Source organism: Equus quagga, chromosome 12 (assembly GCF_021613505.1).
Source record: "Equus quagga isolate Etosha38 chromosome 12, UCLA_HA_Equagga_1.0, whole genome shotgun sequence".
In the NCBI taxonomy this organism is placed as follows: domain Eukaryota; kingdom Metazoa; phylum Chordata; class Mammalia; order Perissodactyla; family Equidae; genus Equus; species Equus quagga.
In genome coordinates this window covers 7,724,266-7,736,801 of record NC_060278.1, presented here as the reverse complement: position 1 = coordinate 7,736,801, position 12,536 = coordinate 7,724,266, and the positions used below count along the sequence as shown (strand labels likewise).

The window sequence follows — 12,536 nt, the reverse complement described above, 5'->3', positions numbered from 1 at the left end:
TATTCTAGTTGTGGGTGCCTCTAGTTGTGCCATGTGGGACGCTGCCCCAACATGGCCTGACAAGTGGTGCCATGTCCGCGCCCAGGATTTGAACCAGCGAAACCCTGGGCCGCTGCAGCGGAGTGCAAGAACCCAACCACTCGGTCACGGGGTTGGCCCTTAGTTTTATTCTTTTAATAGAAATAATAACCAGCTCTGTCATTAGCTTTTGGTCCTTCACATGCTATGATAATCACATTTTTTCTTAATACCTAATAATGCCTACTTATATTTCCCTAACCAATGTAAGTATCAAAGAACTAAGATTTCCCATTATTTTATTCGAAACTCACAATCTTGTCAATAGATATTATAATTTCCATTTTATAGATAAGGAAACTGAGATAGCAGCCACATTATCAATAAATAGAAACACAGATGCACCCATTGTTTTGTGACAGGTTTGTTTAATGATTAAGGGGTGATAAGGCCATTTTAAATACATTTTATTCTTTCTACCAAAAGATCAAATCAACCTAAACAAACCCCTAGCTATTCAAGTTCCACACATTTAACACAGGAATATTGTCACGGTTGCCTCATTACATCATAAACTTCATCAAGTATAATCCCAAGACCATTGCTAACACATCCTGAGAGAGTAACTAAACTACCTAAAATTGTTCAGAACACAAACACACCTTGGCAATTATATGAAAACCAAATAAATACATAAACAAAGCACTCTAGTCTTTAAATGTACTGCTAGGAAAATGCCACATATCAACACTTGTCCTTCTTGAGAACTGTCACTGCTTGAGGCACGCAAATTTGACAAGAAAAAAATGTGTCGTAAGAATTTTCCTGTCCTGTGAAGCAAGTGCGCCTCAGAAGTTGCTCATTTTCAAACACTACACATCGATTCAAAGCCTCTTATCACGACAGACAACCGTAACAAATTCAGCTGAATTGAGTGTCGGTCCAGGCATTGCTGCAGCATCACAGGTTTCTATCTCCTAAGGACGCAAGAAAGACTGAATTTCTTTCAGCTCGAGTTAAATGAGTGAAAATGCAATTCATATTTCCAGAAGCAAGAGTGGTGTATTTTCCAGTAAGTTTCTTGTTCTCATTCTACTATTTTAAGAGTTCTGATCATTCTCAGTGTTGCCGTGTGGCAAGATCTGATTTCTGGTGGCTGATCATTTTCGTGGCATGATCCTTTACTAAAACGGTCTCCAAAAGCTGTTTCTATTCATATTTAGCTTCAGCGTATTTATACACAAAATACCATGTCAATGGCGTTGTGCCAAGAAAAGAAGTAGCTTGCTAGAATTTCAGTTGACTTTGTTAAAGGAAATTATTTTAAATTAATGTGGCTACTGAACTGCTGCCATCCTTACCCTCAGAAAATACATTCCTTCTAATTTTTGCTGTGAACATTTATTTATTTAGGTTAAATTCCGGCTCATGAATGTTGACCACAAGGAGTCCAAACCTCCCTGCTCCTACTTCATATTCTTTTTCTAAACAAGGGCAAGCACAGGTTTGCCGCATTAGTATGCAGAGCCAGATCACCTCCATCAAGTGAAATCATCTATGTATTTTTGGTAGAATCCTTAACTTCCACGCCCGTCAGTGAAATGGAACAAGGCTGTTTTGTTTTCAGAGGGCAACAATTTGATCTCTGGTTTACTAGATGGCACTCGAAATATTTTTCCATATGTTTTTCCACAAAGAGAATCTGACATCAGCATGGTTTACCTTTACCAGTGAATGCAGGCTTTTTTCACCAAACATATCCCAGAGGAAGGTCAGGTCTTCCTGGCTATCCACATGTGGCTGCAGCTGGGCTGGCAGAGCAGCCAACAGCTCATACAGACCTATAAAATGAAAATAAAACACAAAGCGTAATCTTAGAGTGATCTCATTAATTTCGCTTAAGGTGTGTATAAATGACAGCTGGAACACGTCGTTTTTACTGGATTTGTATTCTGGTCCATCAAGCTCAACACTTCTCCAGAGAAGCAAAGGAAGCTTTTAGATTTTTAAATTCCAAAGAAGTACGTATTAACAGGCTAGTTATTACCGTTCACTGTTGTCAACATTCTACAGTCATCCAAGGTTACATAACCCGAGAGAAGATGTGTACGAGCTTTCAAAAAAAGAAGAAAACGCATACATTCCTTTCCTTAATCGTTATTACATTTCCCTCAAAGTTAGCCAGAGTGAAATGAGTCATGAATAGGAAAAACTTCCTTAGAAGAGCAGAAAATTGATAGAGTGGTCCATTAAAAAAGTTTCGTGGTTTCCAAATAGTTACTAATAATATATAGCTTCAAAAACATTTGCATTATCTAACGTCCAAAATCAACTTCTAAAAAGTAAGACAGAATAAAGCGTACGTGGCACTGCATTATCGCAGTCACTCATTTTGAAAACGATGACAACAATAAACTACATAGAAACTTAATTTAACTTGGACTCTAATGGGGGGTAAGTGACGCCCTGGGAAAGAGTTAAGGCAGCAGATGCAGGTGACTCGTGCTTCTCCTCCCCAGAAGCTTCCGAGGGGCAGACAGTAGCGCAGTGTTCCACAGTAGCTACCACATACACCATCCATCTCGTTCAGGGGCCGTCAGACTCCTGTCCAAGAAATGTTGCAACAGTGCTTGCCCGAGACTCTTCAGGGAGGTGACCTGGCAGGAGTCAATATCAACTCATAGCACATGTTTCATTTTCCAGTGGGATTACATGAGGTAAAAAGGACAAAATTCCTTTTATTTCTGTCTGCTGTCTACAAAAACACCAAGACCTCCTGGGATCCACAACACACGGGACTGTTGTTACTTCTGCTCTGAATAAGTGCTGCTGTTCATCATAGGGACAGCTTTACAAGATATTTAACTAGCAAAGAATCATAGAGTAAATTATGAGCTGCTGATTAGTATATCTATTATCTTTCTAAAGCACTATAATATTCTGATAATCAGGGATAATTTACAACCAAATGTATTAGGTTCCATTTTGAAAGTTAGATATGTAACTTGAGAGATTCGGTTCAATTCAAACATTCCTGGGGCTGTATTTGGCCAAAAAGATCTAAAATACTCTAGAAAAAAAATGACTTCTCCCAATTACGTTCTTAAGTATCCTTGGTGGTTTATATTTATTCCCTTAAAAGCCTGGCATCCTGCCTAAACTAGCGCTTATTTACAATTTAGTAAAAGTATTTTTAAGGGATCAACCTAACTCAATGTATAATAAACAGGTCTCACATTATACATATATACATATAATATATATGTACACATATTTAAAGTAATCACAACTGCCAAGATCAGTGGTTAAGGTCAAAGGTTCAAAGTATGAAATTACATAAAAAGAAGGCAGACTTTCATTATTTTATTATTGATTTCAGGAGTAGTAAACATAATTACCTATTCCTTGGTAATACAATTAGAGTTTGTTTAATGATACTAATTCAACAGTGATGTAATTTACGTGGCGTAGTTGTTGGGAGATTAAATGAGTTTATACACTAGAACAGTTCTGACACATGGTAAGTACTCAGTATGTTTCATACGTAACTCTGAGTTTCGGCCATTGTATTATCGATGACTATTGTTACTCATCTCTATTAGTACTGAAAAAGCAAATGCTTGGACCAAACAAACCTAGAGTCAAACCTCAGGTCTATACTTTAAGCATTTCACATAATTTACCTGAGCCTCGTTTCCCTCACTGTGTGGAAAAAGATATATAGTAACCTAGCCATGTGGAAAATTGTACAGAACTAAATATACAAACATATATCCACACACAAATGAGCAAACGAGGGCATGTAAAACTGGTGAAATCTGGAAAAGAGCAACAGATTGCATCAGTGACAATTCCCAGTGGTGACAGTCTACTATAGTCATGCAAGAAGTTACTACGGGAGGAAACTGCGTGAAGGCTACACAGGATCTCTCTGTATTATTTCTTACAACACGTGAATCTATAATTATCCCAAAATAAAGCTAAAACAAAAGAAGAAATTGTGGTAAATATGGTTGCTGTAAGAATTCAGTGGAACAATGCATACGGTTGCACTTAGCCTGTGGCTGGCAGAGTAGGCATTTGATAAAAACCAATGTTCTTCTTTCCTTAGTACGTCTCCTCTAGAATGAAAATGCCACTTCAACGCAATGGTTCAAAGTCAAAACAACAGCGAGCTATACATTCCAACTGGACACAATACCACACTCAGAAATAAAACCAGCCTGGGCTTTTACATATGGAAAGTGTTAACTTTACCCAAGTACTGCTTAACTTTCTGTGGGGATAAGCCGTATTATGTTTAAATTAAAAACAATAATAATTTCTCTGTTAGCTGAAGCTCATAAACCTGAGTTTTCTGTTTTTCACGAGCTTTATGTAATCCTAATTTACATGCCACCTAGTTTGGCACTCTAGTGACAACAGCAGGCACTTCTCTTCAGCTCCCACATCTGGTAAGCAAGACTTAAACCAGAAGAGACAGGACAGTGCCAATCAGGAAGTAAAGAGATCGTTAAAAGAGCTACTAGGCCAGAGTTGTATGTAGCCTCAATGCAGGCAACAGAGACAATCACGCCACTCAAATAAGTTACATATAGGCCTTAGAAACCATCTCAGCCCATGCCTAAAACTGGGTCTGTATTCTAACACGTGCTTTAAAATAGTGCTATATTCAATTCCTAAAGTTCCAGTAATGAAGAATACTATGAAATCCCAGCGTTTTTGGTTCTTGAGATTCAGAAGGCATGGAATGAGAGTTTAGATAGCAAGAATACCTTAAAAAGTTTTACCTAAATCTAGTTGGTCCCTGCGCAAGAACTGAGATGAGGAAAGTTACTCTGTACTCCTCTGCAGTCATTCAAGCTCATGAATGCTTCATTCCAACAAACATTTATGGGACCTGGGAGCCAAGCACTATTCATGGCTCCAAAGGTCTAAGACACAACGTACATGATCCCCGTCCTCAGGAGTTTAACAGTGTAGGGGACAAGCACAGACAAGTCCATGAGTAAGTGCAGGACAGGGTGAGGTTGCTGTCGCAAAAGCAAGGGAAGTGGCCAATTCCTCCAAAGGAGGAAGAAGACAGGAAAGCCATCAGCAAAGAATACCACCCGAGTTAGGTCTTTGAAGGCTACCATCCTAAGAATCAACATTTATGAGTTCTTCTATTCAGAGCACTACGTTAATCATTGGGATACAACTAAGTACAGAATGTACCACTACCTCTTTCTTAGAGATCTGACATCTGAGATGACACAGAACACACATCATATATGCCCAAACATAACACAATGATCTCCTATTTGCCCAAGTAAAGATCCAACACGTATTCCTCCAAGTGAAATAAATAAATGTTTAGGCTGGTGATGAACTATTCAAACATCTAATTAATTTTCAGGGATGTTAAGAGGATGCTCATGGACTGCTTATAATATTTAAGTTATAATTTAGTTAGGAACACACACTTTGAATTACCTATTAAGTAAAAGATATTAATTTAGATATTTGGTTTTTGCCCCACTTGCACATTTCATGCAACCATTTTATTCAAATTCTTCACAATGAAATTCTTCCTCATCACTAGTGCCCCTTGTAGACATAGAACAGGTCATTTTCACTTCTACATAAGTTATCTGAGACACAGCACTTATCTGAATATGTGGGAGATGCCCTCACTGAGGATCTGAGTAAGGCTGACTGGCTTTTCACTTGTTTTACAGGACGTTTTTAATCTCCACAACAAAACCACTTCCCTACTCTTTAAGTCTCCTTAACATTTGCAAATGTAAGATTTTTAACCCCTCTCCAAGGAATGATAACTAAATCTGGTTTAAACTTGTCCCCCTTTTTAAAAACAATTCGGTCAAGTGATCTCTCAACAATCCCCAAAAATATGAATTCAGGTTATATGAGAATTAACATGGCTTCTCCATTCAATACATTTTTGCATAAGTGAATAACTGTGAAAGTTCTCTATAAGAGATTTTGTAAGGACTTCAATATAAGGAATACCTCTCTTCTCTTAGAGATCATTTTAACGTAGAAAAAAACCCCTCACCTTATACTTGGGTGCATATGATACAAGACACTGTGAAAGATACACGTGAGGCGTTTCAATAAAATTATTTCATAAATATGTTCCAGTGGAGAAAAAGCAACATTTTTAAATTAGTGTATTTTACATACCGAGAGAAAAGAAACAGCAAAACTAAAATGTCAAGGGTCACCTGATTAATATGAACAAGAATTACAGTAATTTAAAGAAGAGAGCAATCAACAAAGGTCAGCGAAGGCTACAGTGGAGCTGGCAGGATATGAGCTAGGATCTAAAGGAAGGAAAATAGGGCCTGGAAGGGGCCATTCTAGGTTAGAGAACACCCAAGGTGAAAAGTCAGCAATAATCATGTAAATCTACAGATTTTTTAAATGCACTAAACTTCTGTAGTACTGAAGAAAACACTAGTGAGTACTCAAACGGATACCAGCTCAACACAAGGCTGACATAAGGGAAACCATAATGTAGAAAAGAAACCATATTGTAACTCTGAATGACCTCTGACTGACTAACCCAGGTGGACAGGCACCCTCCAGGAGGTCTAACTGCTCTGTAGTTTTTTGACCCCTGCTTGTGCATGTACCTCCCAGCTGCGACAAGATGATAACTTCACTCTTTTGAGTTCCTTAGGAATGTGATGACCCCTGGACAGAGAGTCTATCCGGTGTGGCCACTCCCAGTGTGTAATACCAAAGGGTCAACATACCTAACCTCCTCCCCTATAACCCACTGGCTTATATAACTTCTTAAAGATTCTGTGCCCCACCTAAGATGGTTCTTTAGGACACTAGTTCCCCCACCTTCAGATGTGCTAGCTTATCACTTAATAAAATACTCTTTCTCTGCCGCCATCTTGCCTCTTGACAATTGGCTTTTGTCTTGCAGTGAGCAGACCGTGCCCTTTGTGTGGTAACAAAACCCAAATTTCTGCTTTGTATGTTTGTATCAGTCATAGTCCAATCTGGCGATGAGAGCTACGCTGTAATGTGAACAAGGAAAGTTTAATATAAATAACGACTAACTACAAGATTATCTATAAAGTGGTAAAGAAAAATCTCAAGATACCTAGGGCTGAAAGAGAGAACCCAGAAGGAAACAAGCCTGGAAGAGGGGCTCTGTCCCCAAGACTAGGATTCAGAGCTCGTTGGAGAAGGCATGATTACAACCCACTAGATGGCTGGGTTTCCCTGGGCCAGAGCTTGCCCACCGTCACTGGGCAAGCAGGAAACACCCCTCCAGGGTGCAGGTGGGCAGAAAACCATGGCTAGGGTATCAAGTAGGAAACGTTTCTTCTCCAGGGTGTGCCTGGAGGCCCAGGCTAGGAAGCTGACTTCTGGAGTGCCCAAGAAGCTCACTGAGAATCTACGCGGAGGGGTGTCGCTGAAACTCAAAGGGAAGCTGTCCATTGGGGTGCCACTCTAACTCAAAGCGGGTAAGCACCACTGGATGCTTCCCACATGTGCTGCTAGCAATCCCATGGGAAGAGCAGGAAGAAGCAAACGAAAAACTCCCGAACCAGGAAGAGACGCCTCTTCCTCCTGCTGTGTTCCTCTAGTGCCCTCTCCCCACAAAGCTTAACATTGTCCCAGCTGCAACAAAGGAGTACTTGAAGGGCCCAGCTTCATCTTCACACAGCAGGCAATGAAGTATGGTTTTGGAGCTGAGAGGCAATACAATGACACCTGGCTTAATCGTCTATGTACAGATTTAAGCGTGTGTGAGGAGGCAGAGTAGATGTTTCTCCCCTTTTTAGGGGGAGGGAGGTTGTCTTTCTGCTTGTTTTGGTGGGGCTTTCTATACTTTGGCAGCGGGGACACAATGAAAAATATTTAACTAGTAAGTAGCGAAGGTAGAGAATTTACTAATGCAGACTTGAAAGGAAAATACTACTAAATAGAATGCTCATGTTCACAATGTTGGCCTATTTTAACAGTATTTAACCTGGACCCAACATTTCAGTTAGAGGACATTAATTAAGCCAAAATTCTAAGCTGAACAGACGACAAATGAAGAACACTCTTTCCTATCAAAAGAGCACTCTCTTAACTTCAACCTCCTCACAAATGTATGGTATTTATGAAAAGAGGACACAGAGAGATTGTTGTTTTCTAACGTTAAAAAAATAGTAGTAATCCCTAAAAGTGGAAAAACAATACAAAGTACGTGGTGGGGAAAATTTTTAGGGGGTAAGGAAGGCGTTTATAGTAATAGGAACTAATTGCAGAGAGATGCTAAGATGTTTTAAGATTTTTAAATTGGTTACTGAAGTCTGCTGTTTAGGAACTAAATATTGTAATCTATTCTCTCCTTTCCAGAGAAATGTTAGATGGCAAATGCTGGCTGTCTGAAATCATGAAAAATAATACACTAACGAGAATGATTTCCGTACAGTGTATCTTGCTCACTCCACAAGCCAGATCATTAAGCCATCCTGTACGTAAACCATGATCTTAATTTAACTTCATTGCCTTATTTATTTCTTTGGAGTTAAATGGGCTACAGCTGGCTTCTCTGTGGCCTTGCTACACTGAAGGATAAACACCTCTGTCATTTTCCCTAAAGATAAAAAAACTGAATGCTTTTTACCCCCCAACAACCAATTGTCAGAGTATAACCTGAGGCTTTCTGAGCCTTGGGCTACACCAGTGACCAAGCATCACTAGGAGTATTTCACATACAGATTTAAATACTTTAATGCTTCAGCAACTTCAAGTTGTTTTGCAATTGGTTTTTTTTCAGTATTTAGATAAGAGTAGCATTGTAAAGCTAAAAGTCATACTTTCCATCATAATCTTATAATCTTTATGTAACCTCTATGTACGTAACCAGCAGGTGATTTGATCAAAGATTGGGGAAGGTAAACAACACTGAGCTAACCCATAAGGAAATGTAACCATGTTGAATAACCAATTCACCCAAAGTTACAACTTAATCAGAAGATAATTAAATGTCATCATCTTGGATTAAGATTTCACTACTTTATAATATTACTCAAGTCACTGGAATATATGACAGTAATTTTTTTTTTTTTATGGGTGAGGAAGACTGTCCCTGAGCTAACATCTGTGTCAATCTTCCTCTATTTTATATGTGGGACACCGCCACAGTATGCCTGGATGAGCGGTGTGTAGGTCCGCACTGAGGATCTGAACCCGCGAACCCCAGGCCACTGAAGCAAAGCGTGCAAACTTAACCACTATGCCACCAGGCTGGCCCCTATGACAGTAATTTTAACTGTGAGTAGAGGTTTCCCATCATCATAGTCAGACCCTCAACAATTCTCACCTTGCCTAATAAAACTAGCTATTAAAAATGATGTCTATTTCTATCCTCTCCCCCCCTTATTCTTTCCTCTCTACCACCAACTGATAAGCTCCCTAAAATAATACTTAGTAATAATTACCAGTAGCAATTCCTAGTAGTATTAATATACCTAATACTTACAGAGCTATGGTAAGTGCTTCACAGGTTATCTCATTTAATGCCTTCCATAAGTAGGTGCTATTACTCGCTCCATTTTACAAGACGAAATACATTTAGCCTAGTAAGTGGCATATTCAGGACTTGAACTCAATTCTGGCTTATGCCGACCATAATAATCCCATAACTTAAAGCTTCTACTCAATAACCTTCCGGGGCTACCTTTAAGAGAAAAGTTAAATGCCTAACCTGACACTCAAATTACAGATGTATCCAATATTCCAAATATATACTGGAGGAAGATTTCATAGAATATTTCTACCATGGAGTTAAAGGCTTTTCCTAGCATGACAAATAACTTAGAAACCATAAAAGGCAATGACTGATACACTTTATAACAAAATTTCCATGCATCAAAAAAATCAAGAAAGTTTGCAGAAAAACTGCTAAAACTTATCAAAGAAAAGATGAACAAACAAGAGCAGAGTGGGCAATGGCATATGAATAGGAAAATAATGGAAGAAGAAATAGATGGCCCCAAAATATCAATGCACAAAGCAATGTTCAATCTAACAAATAATTCTAAATAATTTTAGAAAGTTAAACAAAGCATACCATTTTTTGCCTATCAATTTAGGAAAGAACTAAGTTTGCAAATTTGGCAAGGGCATGGGAAAACAAGCCCAATAGTCATTTGGTGGGAAGAACATTCATTCATTCATTCAACCAGCATTTATTGAACACCATAAGTCCTATGTGCCAGACACTGTTCAGGTATATCCCTACGTGTGTGGGCTGTATCAATGAACCAAAAAGATAAAGATCCCTCCCCTCACAGAGCTAACATTCTATAGGGAAGGCAAATCATAAACCTTGTAAGTAAATTATAGAGTATGTCAGAAGGTGACAGTACTGATTTAAAAAAAAGACAAAGCAGAGCAGTATAAGGTAGACCCAGTGCTGGGCCACTGGCCTACGGCAATGACAAAGTGGTCAGAGTAGGCTATGATGAGAAAGTGACAAATGAGCAAAGCCTTGAAGAAGGTGAAGGAGTCAGCTACGTGGGTATCTGAGGGACAAGCATTCCAGGCACAAGGACTGGACAATACAAAAAAACTCAGACCTCTAAGACAGGGGTATGCCTGGAGCATCTGAGGAAGGGCAAGGAGCCCAATGTGCCTGGAGCAGAGGGAGGAAGAGGGGGAGTTGTAAAAGATGATATAAGAGAGGAAATGGGGGACCAGATCATGTAGGGCCTTGTAGGAAACACTGCAAAGAATTTAACTTTATTGTAGAGGGAAAGAGCCATTGCAGGGTTTTAAGTAAAGGAGTACAGTAGTCCCCCCTTATCCATGGTCTTAGTTACCCTCAGTCCAAAACTATTAAGTGGAAAATTCCAGATATAAACAATTCATAAGTTTTAATTGTGCACTGTTCCGAGTAGCACAATGCAATCTCGCACAGTCCCACTCCATCCCATCCAGGAATCACCCCTTTCACCAGCGTCTCCACAATGTACATGTTACCTCCCGGTTAGTCATTTAGTAGCCCTCTTGGTTATCAGACCACCTGTCTCAGTATCACAGTGCTTGTGTTCAAGTAACCCTTATTTTACTTAATCACAGCCCCAAAGCACAAGAGTAGTGATGCTGGCAATTCGGATATGCTGAGGAGAAGCTGTCAAGTGCTTCCTTTATGTGAAAAAGGTGAAAGTTCTCAACTTAATAAGAAAAAAAATCATATGCCGAGGTTGTTAAGATCTATGGTAACTTTTATTACAGTATATTGTTATGATTGTTCTATTTTATTGTTTTTACTGTTAATCTCCTGCTGTGCCTAATTTATAAGTTAAACTTTACCATAGTAGAGGAAAACACATAGTATATATAGGGTTTGGTACCATTTGTGGTTTCAAGCATCTACCAGGGGTCTTGGAACACATTCCCTCCAGGTAAGGGGGCACTACTGTAATACGATCTGACTTAACTTTTTTTGTTCCCTACTGGCACGTGAGCTAACATCTGTTACCAATCTTCTTTCTTCCTTCTTGTTCTTCTTCTTCTTCTCTCCAACGACCCCAGTACATAGTTGTACATTATACTTGTAGGTCCTTCTGGTTGTGCTATGTAGGATGCCGCCTCAGCATGGCTTGATGAGCAGTGCCACGTCTGCATCCAGGATCCGAACCAGCGAAACCCTGGGCCGCCAAAGCAGAACATGCAAACTAAACCATCCATCCACAGGGCCGGCCCCTGACTTACACTTTAAAAGCATCACTCTGGCTACTGAATTGAGAAGAGACAGCAGGGGAGCAAAGCAGAAGCAGAGAACCCTGTCAGAGGGTCAGTGCAGTGATCCAGGCAAAAGATGATGGTGGCCTGCACCCAGGTGGCAGCTGTGGGAGTTATGTAAAGTATTCAAACTCTGGATAGATTTTGAAGGAAGAGCTAATTATGAATTTCCAAGAAATTGAATGAGGGGTATGAAAAAAAGAAAAGAATCACACATGACTTCAAGATTGTTTGAAGCTGCCATCAGCGTGGCAGGGCAGTTCAGTTTTAGACATATTAAGTTCAAGATATGTATTTGATATCCAGGTGGAGATGTGGTGGGCAGCTGGATACAGGAGTCAAGAACTCAGCAGAGCAACCTGGACTGAAGATGCGCATTTAGGAGTCATTGGCATATGATGGTATTTAAAGCCATGAGCCTGGATGAGATCCCCAGAGGCATGCATGTAGACACAGAAGAAAAGAGGAGCCAAGGACTGAGCTCTGGGGTCTCCATGGTTAGCAGATGTGGGGGAAAAGAGGGACAGACAACCACTCAGAGAGGAGGAGCACTAGGAATGCATTGCCCTGGAAACCAAGTGGGGTAAGGAAGGACAAATGATGCATTGCATCAAACGCCATGGACAGGGCAGGTAGAACAAGGACTGAGAATTGTCCACTGGATTTAGCAACTCGGAGGTCACCAATTGTGGCACCATGACGAGTGGAGAGGACTGACAAAGAACAGTAAAAACATAAAGATACATGTTGGA

General features: G+C 39.8%; 1 protein-coding gene across 2 annotated transcripts in view; it reads right to left on the bottom strand.

The window, feature by feature from the left end:
* Positions 1-12,536, bottom strand: part of MPP7 (MAGUK p55 scaffold protein 7) — a 241,481-nt gene that overhangs the window by 128,546 nt on the left and 100,399 nt on the right. For both annotated transcript variants that reach the window (XM_046678620.1, XM_046678621.1), the window contains exon 3: positions 1,741-1,859. In XM_046678620.1, the coding sequence (XP_046534576.1) occupies positions 1,741-1,859 (119 nt within the window). The remainder of the gene's footprint in view (positions 1-1,740; positions 1,860-12,536) is intronic.